The sequence below is a fragment of the Zootoca vivipara genome, chromosome 6, assembly GCF_963506605.1.
Source record: "Zootoca vivipara chromosome 6, rZooViv1.1, whole genome shotgun sequence".
Lineage (NCBI taxonomy): Eukaryota > Metazoa > Chordata > Lepidosauria > Squamata > Lacertidae > Zootoca > Zootoca vivipara.
In genome coordinates, this window is record NC_083281.1 from 35,248,435 (window position 1) to 35,263,131 (window position 14,697).

At 45.0% G+C, this 14,697-nt stretch overlaps 1 protein-coding gene across 6 annotated transcripts in view; it reads right to left on the reverse strand.

The window, feature by feature from the left end:
- Nucleotides 1-2,442: 2,442 nt before the first annotated feature.
- The window catches only part of RPS6KA1 (ribosomal protein S6 kinase A1), an 81,615-nt gene continuing 69,360 nt past the window's right edge, over nt 2,443-14,697 (reverse strand). For all 6 annotated transcript variants that reach the window (XM_060275782.1, XM_035121092.2, XM_035121090.2 and 3 more), the window contains 8 exons: nt 14,013-14,138; nt 13,509-13,598; nt 12,721-12,879; nt 12,272-12,433; nt 10,920-10,996; nt 6,821-6,938; nt 4,916-5,053; nt 2,443-3,557 (listed from right to left, as the gene is read on the reverse strand). In XM_060275782.1, the coding sequence (XP_060131765.1) occupies nt 3,435-3,557; nt 4,916-5,053; nt 6,821-6,938; nt 10,920-10,996; nt 12,272-12,433; nt 12,721-12,879; nt 13,509-13,598; nt 14,013-14,138 (993 nt within the window). In that variant the 3' untranslated portion in view covers nt 2,443-3,434. The remainder of the gene's footprint in view (nt 3,558-4,915; nt 5,054-6,820; nt 6,939-10,919; nt 10,997-12,271; nt 12,434-12,720; nt 12,880-13,508; nt 13,599-14,012; nt 14,139-14,697) is intronic.

Below are 14,697 nucleotides of genomic sequence, written 5' to 3' on the forward strand. Positions count from 1 at the left end.
ATATATTAGTACATAGCTGCCAAATCTCCTGTTTTCCCCGGGAAATCCCCGTTTTTTCCAGCTGTTCCTAGCTGAAAAAACGGAATTTTTGTTTTTCCTCGGCGGCCATTTTGGAACTGGGCGGAGCATGCTCAGAAGCGACTTTTGATGCTACTCTGCCCAGCTCCAAAATGGCTGCAGTGCGACTTCTGGCGTGACGGCCATTTTGGAACTGAGCAAAGCAGCATCAAAAGTCACTTCTGAGCATGCTCCGCCCAGTTCCAAAATGGCGGCAGCGCTACTTCCGGTCTGCTATTTCTGGCCCCGTCCCTTATTTCTCTGACAGCAACTTGGCAGGTATGTATTAGTAATTGCACCTCTATTTGACTTCTTTTCTAAGGAAGTATGTATACAAGGAATCCTGGGAACTTTAGTTTACCCCTCAGAGAGCTACAGTTTCCAGGATTATTTGGGGCAAGTCATGTGCATTGTGTGTACACTGCCTAATACTCAGCATCTATAATGAAGCAGTGCTAGCTGCCACAGTGGCATATAACAGCATACATACAGTACATTTTTATTATATGACCTCAGTTAGGACCTCAGGGTTAGAGGTTTCTTTTAGTTACAGGGTGTTCAGAACTAAAAATCATAATAAAACCTCTCTACCCCTACCAAAAATATTCAGACATCTTTTAAAGTCTTCTGACTAATTAACGAATCCTCACCCATTTCCTAATACCAGCCCTGCTTGAGTTTGATGTCACTGAAGTCTGCTTCTCCATCCACAGTTGTTCCAGGGTAGACTGGTAATGTGGTTAAAGGATCTATACAATTATCAAATGCAGGTTGAGATACTGAACTCATGGACTGACATGAAAGGTCCTCCATCTGCTGCTCAGTTGTTGCTGGCAGGGACTCCTACGCTTTTAAATGACTGACACAGGCAAAATTTGAGCAGGTGTTGTTTCCTTGCTGCATCCCAGTTAAAGCTCCATCTGTTGAATTTCTGCTCTGACAGCTGGTAAAAATACAGGAAACTTGGGGTAGGGTCGGGGGGAAGGATGTTAACACTCTCCAGTACATGAAGCTGATTTAGTAGGGTGATCTCAGATCGAGTTCTGCACAGGCCATCTTCAAAGTACAAACTCGAGTCTGGAAGCTCCTAGACACGGCATTGTTTTATTATTTAGATGAGCTCACCAGTCTGTTCTATGGGGAGTTAATCAGGGACAAGAGTGGGGTCCTCCTAATACTGTTACCGGTATTTACGAGGAAGAGCTGCCAAGAAAAGATGCAAGGAGCAGCAGCGGCATGTTATATATTAGCCCCAGAGGTGAAGAGAAAGCAACAAGTGGAAGCATTCAATTCTTATTTGACCAAAAAGCTCTGCTGGGTACCAGTTTGTTCAAGGTGCTGGTGCTTCCCTTGAAAGCTTCAAGTCAAGATAAGGAACCTTTTCCAGCCCAGGGACCACATGACAGTTGTCAGTGTGGCCAGAGGCAATGGTGGCTGGGGAAAATAGATGAGATTCTTACCAGTGTATAGGCGGCTATATTCCAGCTATGCAGGAGTCAAATAGACACACACACACACACACACCATCTCTGTCCAGGCAGAGTTCAAGGACACATTCCAGTTAGGCAAAAGCAACTGAGGAGTGTGAAGAGCAGGCCCAGTGAGGGGCTACAGCAGGCATCCCCAAGCTTCGTCCCTCCAGATGTTTTGGACTACAATTCCCATCATCCCTGACCACAGGTCCTCTTAGCTAGGGATCATGGCAGTTGTAGGCCAAAACATCTGGAGGGCCGCAGTTTGGGGATGCCTGGGCTACAGCTTGGGGAAGAGTCCAGAGATCTGGAAAGGGAGGACCGTTTTTGGCCTCTGGGACTGAGGTTCCCCATTCCTGCTCTAAATGGTTTGCATCCAGGATCATGGATATGAACCTCCTTCCTCTTAAAGATGTGGGGATAGGGGCTCCATGTTTCTATTGGTTTTGGAGGCATGAGTATTTGGAACATGGGAGAGGGTCTTCACCTATATTGTGGAACTCTGATGTGAGAAGTGAACCCAGGCTGGGAAAAGCACAACCAAGCACAGGGAGGCAAGGTATGGGAGGGTTCAAGCTCTCCTTTCCAGCCCTTTTAATGAAAGTGAATGGAACAGCCACCCATGGCAACCTGCTCCATGTTTAGTTTAGACCATACTGCAAGAGATCTTTGAAACATTCTCCAAGAAATTCTAGGTAGGCACATCAACATGAACACACTACCTTTTCAGGCATTCTCTAACACATTAGGATCCAGAGTATGCAAACCATGCACAGGAACAAAAAACTGTGATTACAAGAACATTACCAATAAGGAATTAACTAGTTCGTCTTCACACTATGTGCAATGTAGAAGAAACCCTACAGCACAACAAGGATGGACAGGGGAGTATGAAGTCAACCAGTAAAAAAACTTCAACTGCATGGTATGTTTTATTTGAAAATTCGGACAGAAACCCTGAGTTACCAGCCACAGAATCAGTTAAATAATAAAAAAAGAAGCTGATTTTTTGCGCTTTGCATCATGAGGCTCTGGATTGTGCTATTTGATAGAGAGTTTTTAAAAACCAAAGACAACCCCCCCACCTAAAAAATAATGGAATTTTCACAGTGGGAAAAGTTTTCTTACAAGCCCATTGCACGTTCAAAAGCTAGATATAATCCGGCAGAGGTCTAGGAGTCAACTGGATTCAAGGATATAGAAAAAGGAGTAATCCCGGAACCCTGCAAGTGGGAGGGTGTTCATGACATTGTGATGTCCAAATGGGGAGGGGGGGGGAACAGAAGAAGAGAGGACAGTTTGAAATCTTCTTGGATAGCAGCCACGTGGCCTGGAGGATAGGAAGCATGAAATTCAAGAAGCTCATGCACACAATAACTCATAGATTATGTAAAAGAGAGGGAGAGAGTCTGCACAAACAGAGGGGATTCTAAGAACAAACAAGCCACCCCATTAGAGTGACCTTGGTGAGAGGGGAGGAGCAAATGCTGTTCCAGCTGTACCAGGTTTGAGTTGCAGGGCTATCAACTTGCCCAAGGCGCCTTTTTTTTTTGTGCAAGTGGAGGAGATTGCCTGTGTCACTAGCATCACACCACGGACTGCTGCAAGTTCAAATTCTGTCATTCACCTATATAGATCCCTTTACAAATAGTCTCTCTGTACACTTAAAACAACAACAAAAAAGAAATCCACAGGAATAGCAAGAGCTAGTCTTCCTGAAGGCACTTGGCCCTGATTTGCATTTGAGGAAGTGCTTCAAAGTGGACTTCTAGGGTGGGTGATATTTTTCGGCTCCTCTGGATGTCCAGAGCAGCTTGTGCAGAGTCAGGAAGCAGCACGGGCTGTGTGTGTGTGTGTGTGTGTGAGAGAGAGAGAGAGAGAGAGAGAGCGCCCAACATTCCCATGTCACAGTGTGGTTGACGGGAGCTTCTTGACCCGCCTCTGAGCCAAGAAGGAAAACTCGATGGGTTTCAGCTGGGGTCCTGGCTTTGAGTTATTCAGTGCGGAGTACGTGGCAGCCATAGCGCCCTAGGAGAGAAGAGCCACAGGTGTTTGCTCAAGTTACACACACACATAAACCCTTCCTGATACCTGACCAAGAGCCTGAAACAAAGCCAAGCCAGTGCTACTTCAGTAAAGTATGAATGCGCCCGATATGCTTGCAGACACATGCATCGTACCAGGTAGACTTCCTTGGCAGCTGGAATTGGCTGCAGTCTCCATGTTAAACATACATTTGAAGCAAGCCCATGCAATGTGTGAAACAGCCTCATGCAAAGGGGTTGCTGTTGTTGTTTCTGCAAGAGTAGTCCACAGTGCCTGTTTTTGTGAATGAGCTCCTTGGAGGTGCAACCTACCACCAATATGCATGAATCCTTGCTCTGCTTAGCTGTCTGCTTCTGCCAAGAGAGACTGGCTATGCCAATTACAATGTATTCCCCTTGTACTGTACCCAGTGTGTTTCCACCCCCAGTTCTAGGTGCTGGGATTTGACTTATAAAGCAGGGACAGTGGACCTATGGCTCTCCCAATGTCATTACAACTTTCATCAGTTTTGGCCACTGGCTATGTTGCTTGGGGCTGATGGGAGTTGTGGTCCAACATCATGTGAAGGGCATCACATTGGCTAACCTTCACTTAAATGATCTGGGTCTGGAATGCCTCAGGGAACATCGTCTCCCATGTGAATTTGCATTCCTTCTCCCCCAAATTTTGAAATCTGCCAGGGAGTCACTGCCCAGTGTCCCATCCCTTAGTGTATCTACTAGCAGGACCTGCTCGCAGTTGCCATAACAATGTGGACTGACTTCCTCCTTGTCTTATTTCCTGGAGGATTTGGAGAGAATTGAGAGCTGCTCAATAGAGATAATAGTGACTGTTGCCATTCCTATTTATGATGCTGCTTTTAATGTAGCATATTTTCAATGCTTTTTCATGTCTAGCAGCTTTTTGGCTCTACTGTATTGGTTACCTCTATTCCTCAGCTGACATCTAGCAGCCGCCATTCCAACAGCCTGCAGCAGACAAAGATGGAAGCTGAGAGAGCAGCTCCATTTGGCTTATCCTCTTCCTGTTTCCATTCCAGCTGGTCATTAAGAACTAATATGTACCTACAGGAATTGGTGCCTGAGTTTGCGTGGTTTCCTTTTCCCTCATCACCTTTTTTCCTTTTGTGACATGTCTTTTAGATTGTAGGGACTGCTTTGTTTTTATTGATATTAAGCAGCTGTGGGGACATTTTCAGCTAAAGAGCAGAGAAACACCCTACCAGTATTTTAAATGAATAAATAAATATCAACATGGCCAATGTGTTATATGTAAGGTGACAATGCAGGAAGCACACAAATCCCTCTCCCTCTGCCACCACCTCCCACCCAGATTTGTACCTTTACAAGCTGTACATCCTGGTGATTTAACTGGCTCTGGGGCAACTTGTCCTTCTGGGTTATCCATAAGTGCTGGAGGACTTGTTTGGCTGTCAGGCGCTGATGAGGATCAACGTGGAGCATCTTCGATACCAGGTCCTGCAACAAGCATTCAGAGAATATAGCTGCTGTATGCCTTTTTCACCTGGGTGACCTACAAATTCACAGATTTTTGACTGGCTTATAAGGCCAGCACTTCTATTTCTCAAGTTCCTGGCTATATTTATTTGACGCTTGTTCCCAGAATCTGACTTTGGTTGTCTTATAGAAGAAAGCGCACCCTTGATATCCAGGTGTAGATCACTTTGTTTCTTCCTTGTGCATCTGACAACTTTTTAAATTACTTAGGGATCCCCCCCCCCGCCAAGAAGCTCTCTTTTTCCTCCTACCCTTCTTACTGTAATAGCTCTTCTATTTAATCTACACTCCTTTACTATTCCAAGTACCCACTGGTGGCAAGAGGACTGCATAGATTACCATCAACCAATAGGGGAAATTTCTGCATTCCAAAAAAGGCTGATAACAAGATCCCAGTCCATTGTAGGAATAGGTAAGAACTTCCTGAAGTGTGTGTGCTGCTTTGATTCAATTACGCAGCTGGCAACAGCCCAGCAACATTTTTGAGGGTGGACACAGATGACACCTGCCCTAGGACCTCTTAACTTCCTGCCCCCATTGATATTGCCTTTGCTGTATTGATTTCAGTGCCTGCAGCAAAAAAAGGCCTTTCTATGTTTAGGCAAGCCTATCTTGACATGTAATTTTATTTTATTATATGTATTTTAAAATAATGGCTGATTTTACATATATTTTTATCAATTTCAAGTGAACTTGCTTTAAACTTTTGATTTTGTGAGTTTTTCTTAATAAACATTAAGCAGTTATGGGTGATTAAATGGTTTATAAATCCTGTTGATTAAACAAATAATTTTAAAAGCCAAATTATGTCATCCTTTTTCATACCTCTAGAACTTCAGTGCTGACTAGATTCCAGCCACCATCTCACTTCACCTTTCAATGTCCTGGATGTTCAATTATTCTGGGGTGTTGTGAAGGAAAAAAATGTCTGCCGCCCCCACAACGAAACATGGCAGTCACCAGGCCCAATATTTGGGGAAATACCAGAAGTCTAAACTTCTCTTATATAACACACTGAACATGTAGAAAATTCTTGCCATTATGGGTGTTGGTGGAGGTGTTCATGCTCCAAGTCAAATTATAATAATTGAGGGATAGTCAACTAAGTTCTACACAAGACTCATTGAAATGAATGAACTGCTCCAAGTAAGACTAGCATTGAATACTACACCCTAAGGTCTGGGTAATGAGATCGAGAAACTCTGCAACCAGGATTGAACATCCAATGCCATTTTGGCAGACCTGCCCATTTTATATAAAAGTGCTCAGTATCAACATCTCACACACATCTCTGCCCATTTAAGATCCGTGTGTTTTATTCTGAAGGGCAGGTAGAAAAAGATGGAGCAGAAGATGCAGGAACGAGGTCAGGATGTGTTATAGGATGGGGGCAAGAGAAGCAGAAGCCACAGACAGCATTCAGGGAACAGGCATCACAGCCTTGCAAATATTGCCTGAAAACCTTCCTAACCACAGAGTTTGAAACTAGAAAACAAAAGTGAGCAAGGAGATGTTCTCAGGAATCCAAGTGTTGCTCCATATAAAAATTCTGCAGAGAACTGAAAGGGACCAATAGCTCTCCAGATACCATGCTAATGACAAGAGCAAGGTGCAGGGGTCACTTCTCTGCAGGACAGGAAGTCCAGGGATATAGCAAGCCCCTGCCCCAAGCCAGAAGAAGGATGACAACACCCAAACTCCACTTCGAACATCAGCACTCAGTCTTACCTTGGCTGCGTCTGAAACTGTGTCCCAATTCCCCCCTTTAAGGGAGAACTTTCCCCCACCTATTCGCATGAGGATCTCCTCAGGGGTGTCACCGGGCCCATTTGCAAATGGGGTGTACCTGCAAGAGAGGAAAAATAGTATTTTTTATTTTTTTTAAAAAAACTGCAACACTATGGTAGCAGATGGAAAGGAGGGGTGGTAAGCCTGGAACAGTGGGAGGAAGGAGGTAAGGTTGGGGGTGGGGGGTGGGACTACCTAGGAACAAAGAAGAGGTGCTAAACTCCTAGCAGACTTCAACAGACATAAAGCTTTTCTGCACAAGTTGCTTTTTTTTTTTTTTTGCAAAGGGGGTAAAAAAATACCTCCATGAAAGCTGGGATTATCAGGAGAGACAGATAGACAGACACAGTCTCCACACTAGAAGATGTCATAAATCATTATAATTATGACCGTGCAATAAGTCAAGAGTGCCTTATTATAAGATGAATTATGTGCGCTAGTCTGTCAATGATTGGCTGGGTGTAGAATATTGCAAAGGGTTGACCAGACCGACCTTCAGGTTCATTATTGCTCTAAAATGGTTAATAATATGTTCACACCAGTTTTTAAATGTACAATTCGTAGTAGTAGTAGTAGTAGTAGTAACAACAACAACAACAACACTATACCCACAGCAGTTTTTCTAAAGCTTGGAATCCCTGCTTGGATGTATTGAAAAAGAACGGGTGGCACCATATAAAACTGTTTTAAGAGGTACCCGAAAGCTGGAAACAAAGAATAATCTTTTAATGGGGGTGCCTCAAAAACAGTTCCGATAGGCCCAGTTCTGCACCAGGTGATGGGAGCAGTGAAGCCAAGGCTGAGTGGAAGTGTACATGCTTGGAATGCAGAAGGTCCCAGTTCAGTTCCTGATTCTTTGCCAGAAGCCAGTCAGTACTGAGCTAGTTTGGCCTATACTCCTACCTGCTTTAAGGCACTTTCCTATGATCCTATGCAGTTCAACCTATTTACTGTATTATGTTACTAAACAACCCCTTCCTGCACTGGTGGTGGGGCACTCATGGAAGCTCACAAGATCTCACTGGAACCCGGAAACTGCTGCTGATGGTGTTTCTCTGCTGCTGGAGGCGGGTGATCTGTTGTGGGACGGGGGTCAGATCTGCCGCCCCCATGCAACTTGCCTTAGAAACAGACTGCTTCATATTGCCTCATTAAAAGGATGGCACACTGTGGATCTCCATTGAACACTGCCCAATTTCCATAGCTGCATCCAGTTGCAGCTACTGAACCATTATCTCATTTCCTCCATTCAGTGAACCCTGGGTAAAAGGGTCTTCATGATTTGGGATTCCTCACCCCCCCCCCTCATTTAGTGCATCGCTCCCCCAAGCCCCATGCTCTTTGCCTCTTCCCAGAATCATTAGGATTCCCATCAGGCCCTACATTCTTCCTTCAACCACTGGGGCTCCTGAGAAACACCAGAAGAGAAGTCTATTTTGTGGATTCAAGGAAAACGCTGACACCTAGTGGTTAAGACCAGTTCTGGGACACCCAAGCTAAGGGTGTGGCACACCTTCCATTACTTTTACAAACACAAGAGGATACTATTCCAAGGGCTATCATCGAAAGTCACCTGATGTAGCAGCCTCACTAGGGCTAAACAGATCAGAGTGGTAAGTGCCCTGAGCCCTATCTACGACACCAAGTCCCTCTCAAGAGAGGTAGGATACAGTTGTTGACATGTATCTAGTTGTAAGGTTAGGGCCAGCCAAGGACATTTCACTACCTCAGGTGGAGTAGCAAATGACATTCTCTTCCCCCCACTCCAGTCAAGGTATGTCATACCCAACACTGATCAAGTTGTTTGGCACCTGAAGCAGAAAATCTCACATGCTCCTCTCCCTCCTGGGTGGTAAAAATGCAACAATAAATTAAATAACTAAACAGTTTGCTGCCATTTCATGACACCTGATTATTATTATTATTATTATTATTATTATTATTATTATTATTATTTGGGGGGAACACCTCACTCTGCAAAAAGACATTTTGTTGCTGGAAGTGAAAACAAGATGGAGTCCCCACACCCTAGTTCCATGCACAGAAGCTGACCAGACTGGTAACTGATTCTAACTGCAACACAGGTGACAAAGATAGCAACCCACATATCCACATTTGAAGGCAGCTGGCTGCCAGGTGGACCAGGATGAATGGTTGGTGTGTGTGTGTGTGTGTGTGTGTGTGTGTGTGCCACTACTGTCCACACCCCATACCCAGCCTCTGTTCCCCAAGGCAGCTGCCTCTCTCCACCTAATGTCTTACTCTGTAAGACTGGCATGTGCTCAGTGTAGTAGTCTGTGCTTTTTGCTGGAGATCCAGGACAGACTTAATAGGCATCCATCTAGAACCAATAAGAAACTTGGGGCTGCAATGTTTAATGGATCGATTTGATTAGAAACTCTTTAATCATCTGAAAATGTGCATCTGATTAAAACTAAGTAGCATCTTTTAAAAAAATCATTCATGAAAACTGCAGATGGCAAGCGCCACCCTAAAATAGGCATTTTATTGTCTTATAGAGGACAGAACGACTCTTATTCAAATGATGCCAGCTACACACGTGTGTATAATGTAAAAATGAAGAGTATATGCTTCTTGCTTTGGAAATACTGTTTTTACCTAAATCTTTAATGCTTAGCCACTGACCCCCCCCCCCCCCGGTCACTTTCCCCAGGGTAACCTTTTCAGCCTTCCTCCTTCCACCCAATGCAACTGCTAATCCCCCTTTTCACTTACCCAGCACTATTTTGAAGGTGCTTCTCTCAATTATTGTACAGTACCTCCATTTTTCACCTTCAGCCCCATTCCCATGCCGCCTCCTGTTGTTTTCCCCGGCCCTTCAAGGAACCCAGTGTAATCCTTGCTCCCCACCACCACTTTCACCAGCCACCTCTGTTATCACATTGATCTCTCCCCCCTCTTCCCCTCACATACAAACAAAGACTAATATTTGCCTCCCCCAGTCTCCTTCAACCCTACCCTGCCCCCTTCCAGCAGCCCTATATTGCCTATCAACCCTCCTCCTGGACCTACCTTCTTCCCTCCTTGCCATATTCCCCCTTATTCCTCCAAATGCTCCTCTAGCTAGAAATGCCCTCTTCAACCCCAGGCACTGCCACCTGCCCTCTCCCCAATTCCTCCTCCTCTCCAGCTTTCTTCCCCCCATCACTAGAGCCCTACAATTCTCTCTCACACACACCTTCACCCCTCCCCCTCATATTCCCCCTCCAAACAACACGTTGCCCCATGCCAGTTCCACCTGTCTCAACCTCTGCCCAGGCCTTCTTTTGCCGCCACCCCACAGTCATTCACCACCACGGACCTGACTCCCTCCTTTTTCCATTTCCTTCCTGTGCCTCCCCTTCTCCTCCTTCCTGACCTCCACCACCATGGGTGATGCTGTCCTTGCTCTGCCAGGGAGCTTCTCTAAACAGATGGGATCCCAGCATGGCTGCTTACTCTTCTCGGTCTTCCACCTTCTGTCATGGTGCCTGGCTGTCTCCCACCTGCTTCTCCCTGCCCTGATATTAACCTGCCCCCACTTGCTTCTTGCTTCTCTTCCCCTGTCAACATGTTGTTTTCGCAGGGTGACCTCACCCTGCCCTGCCCCTGCCTTGAGAACCTTGGTAAGCAGCCAATGGAAACATTGTGATGATGGCCTAGTGCAAATATTATATAGAAATGTGTGTGCATGTGCGCACATGTGCATATGTGTGGTGTAAAAAATAATAATCATACAATTAAGCAATTAAATTTTTGCAGGGAGCTAGCGTGGTGTAGTGTTTAAGAGTGATGGATTAGAAATAGGAAGGACTCGAATCTCTTGCTCAGCCATTAGGTACACTGGGTGATCATGGGCCCTTCATTTTCTTCTAGCTCAACCTACCTCACAGGGGTGTTGTGAAGATAAAAGCCAGAGAGAGGGCAACCATGTATGTCCTTCCTTCAGCTCCTTGGTGGAAGGGTGGGATAAAACTGTAATAAATAAATAGGGCTGAAAGCCTACTGTTAACCAAGCACAATGGATGCTGGCACCTACCCTGCCAACATTGTGTAGAGGAGGATCCCTAAGCTCCAGATATCACAGGCTTCATCATAACCTTGTCGCTTCAATACCTAAATGAGATAAGAACCAAGAAAAATGAGAGAGAACATCAGGTCACATCCATACCACACACTGAAAGCACTATTATACTACTTAGAATGCTGGTACCTGTCGCTTGTTAAGGATGCTGAGCATTCTTAGGAGACCCCTTACAAAGCCACACTTCCAGCGTCATTAACAAGCTACATTTCCCAGGATTCTTGGGAGAAAGCCAAGTGGTACAGGAGTGCTTTATCTCCCCAATAAGAATGAGAATGAATGCAATAAGAAGTGGGGACAACTTGAGCTGGTAGCCTCTTCCGTGTTCCTTTGGTTCTAAAAAGAAAGTAGTGAAGAGAAGAACACAAGTGGACTTTATCTGTTTTTAGGCCTGTAGCATCATGAACTAAAAAGGCAATGCGTCAAACACACAAAAGCCCAAACTCAGAGATGTTTAGGGACATGTGTGTATGGTGTCTCACAGCTGAGTCTCAGAACACATTTTTGCCATACGGCATAGGTGGATCTGAGAAAACCAAATTTTGCCTGCCAAAAGTTTAAAAGAAGCTATGGCAAAGCCAACAACTGGCCACCGTAACTGCTGTATAAAGAACAAGAAGATTTTTTTCTGGAATAGTAGAGAGATAATCGATTATTTGATGATGGGTGAAGATAAATACTCTGCATATTAGGTTTCTGTATCTGCTTTAGCAGCTCAATGGATTAGACAAAATTTCATTGAACAACATGGGGTCCAGTGTGCTGGACACTACTGGTGCTATATTGTACCTCAATACTGTTTGGATTTTTTGTGATGGCCAATGTTTTTAGCAGATAAATTTGACTGCCTGCCTGATGCATCTGCCAAGCAGAGCATACAACCACCAGGGGTCTATTAATCTACTGAATATAATTCTGTCATATTATAATCTGCAGCACAGACATCTTGATATCATCTGGTTTGTTCTAGGCCTAAGATGATTTGGTGAAACTGGCTGTTTACTGGAAAGGCAATTCTGGTCTGTGTTCAGCGATCAAACTAGGTGTGAACCTGTTTAGCAACAGTTAAGCCAAGCAGGGAAGGGACGGCTAGCAGGTCAAAATGAAAGTGTCCAGGTCAATCAATGTAAATGTCATATTTCTACAATAGCTAGCAAGAGGCACCATCAGAACAAGGACACATTCCAGCCAGGCACAGTGGAAATCTGCTTGTTTGCACCTGTATGCTGAAATGGTTGAGAACAGTAGAATGAGTATTTTGTAGACTATGGCAGCAACCGATGCAGCAAAGCTCATGAGCTACTCACCTCTGGAGCCACAAAATTGGCAGTATAGCAAGGGGTCATGAGGAGCCCATTGTCTGCCCTCAGCTGCTTGGCGAAGCCGAAGTCACAAATGCGAATAGACTCTGGGTTGCCAGATTCATCTACATAGAGGATGTTGCTAGGTTTCAAGTCTCTGTGGACCACCTGTGAAGGCAACAGTGGAAACCACAGGTTATTCCCTCCGGTCATGGCTGTCTTCCAAGTTACAAACAATAGCTATGCATTCACTTATACCCTGGTTTTTCTGTTCAAATACACTCAAAGTTTCATCCTTCTGACACTAGGCAAATACCTTAATATCTACCAGGTGATTTAAGGCCCTAATTGGTTATGTTGCTTCTCCCCAATTGACACACTTGCTTCTTTGCAACTGGATGAGAGAAGGAGAGATCTCTGCAGCATTGGCAGGCTTCTCCATATCTCCAACTTACGCCTTGCGAGTGAAGATATTCCACAGTCTTGCAGATCGTGTGCAGGACAGAGCTGGCCTCCCTTTCAGAGAAGCACTTCTGCTTGAGGATCCGATCCAGCAGCTCCCCTCCTCTCATTAAGTCCGTGACCAGGTAAACATGCTTGCCATCGTCATACACCTATCAGATGGACATGTTTTAAAGAAGTTACTATTTAACTACACTCCTGAAACCTTTTATAAGCATACAGAATGGCATTTATGACCAAGTTATCCTGCTTCGCATAAGAGTCCATTATAGGGTAGGAGACTGCACAGGGCAAAGTGTGCCCTGCACACATTTGCTCCATGATGCACAAAAAAATTAGAAATGGGGACAAAATTTGGCTTTGTGATGGGCTTGTGATGCCAAATCCATGAAACTAGAGAAACTGCTGCATCTGATCCAGCAAAGCACAGCTGGAAAAAAAGACAGCCTGCATGAGAGCATGCTTGTTCCCAGGCATCCAGAAACACATTGCCATTCCAAGGGCAAGTTCTGTGCTGGAACGAAGGAGAGTCAAAGCTATATTGGAGTGAAACATCAGAATTCACTTGCACACAGCTACGCAGAGACTATGCAACCTGCAAGGCTATTGCTTTGCAAAAGGTCAGCTGTGGATCCAAACTGGATGGAACAGAGGGAGAGAAGGGACACAAATCTACATTTTCTTATGGAAGAACTACAATTTTAGTTCCTGAGACACATGCAACCCACCAGCAAGCAAGGCCCTGAGTTTCCAATCAACCCTATTCTACTATTACACTCACATCCTTCAGAGTGATGATATTGGGGTGCTGTCCATACCGTAGGAGTATCTCAATCTCCTCCGAGGGATCCTGCTTACTCTTGTCAATCACCTGCAAGAAGGTACCTCACTTATTACAAAGCCACACCAATTTAGCATTTATATCACATGAGTGTTCAAAACAGCCCTAGCATTATCCCCATACTGCAGACTGAGGCTGAAGACATAAGACAGAGACAGAGAGGGCAGCAGCAGCACAAATGCCCAAAGCCACCTGGCAAATCCATGGTGGTACTGAGATTTGAAATCTGAATTCACTTAAACTACTAAGCTGCACCAACTCGGGTCCAAGGTCTTGCTGTGCAAAGAGAAGGCTGGCAAAGGTTGGGACTCTGGAGTCTGATGCCACAAGGCTTAGGATTTAAGTGCTGGTTGCCAGCCTTGGCTCCCCCCCGCTAAAAAAACACCTGCAAATAAAAATCCCCTTCAACTATGTCATGAGATTCTTTTTAAAAAAGGCTCTGACCTTGACAGCATATTCTGTGCCCGTTGCCTTGTGAATGCAGCGCTTGCACACCGAGTAGGAACCTACGCCAATGGCCTCCTTCACCACGTAGCCGTCACTAAACTGGTGATTCTTACCATGCAGTTGCTGGAAGTCAGATTGAGTACAAAGAGAAGAGGAGGGCGAGAATTTAGGCTGCTTCAGTGGGCCAAGCTTCCTATGCTGACTGAGGCACACAAAGGGCTATTGTCTCTTTAATTTATATACTTCAAAAGGAGGCTGTAGGCTGTGGGTGTGCACCAGACTGGGCCTCCAAGTGAGGTTGTTTTCTTTTTTTTGGGGGGGGGGAGGTTTAAGCTTTGCTCTCCAGAATGATTTCCCCCATGAACATCCTTCCCCCAAAATGCTACTTTCCTCTGAAAGTCCCTGGTTCAACAGGGCTGGGAAAAGAGCCTGCCTAAAATCCTGGAGAGCCACACTGCCAGTCAGTGTGGACAGTACTAAACTCCGTGTGGTGACTCCGTATAAGGCAGTTTTGAAGAGACCATTTGCGTCTGACGAAACCTGCCTCTAGGCTGTGAAATGTCTATCTTATCTTTTGAAATGCATGCTATTTTGTAATGTCATTTGCTTTGGAAATGGGGTGGGGGGTGGGAGAGACCCAAAGCTATAATTTTGGGAAGGCAGCTTCAATTAAGCCCAGCTC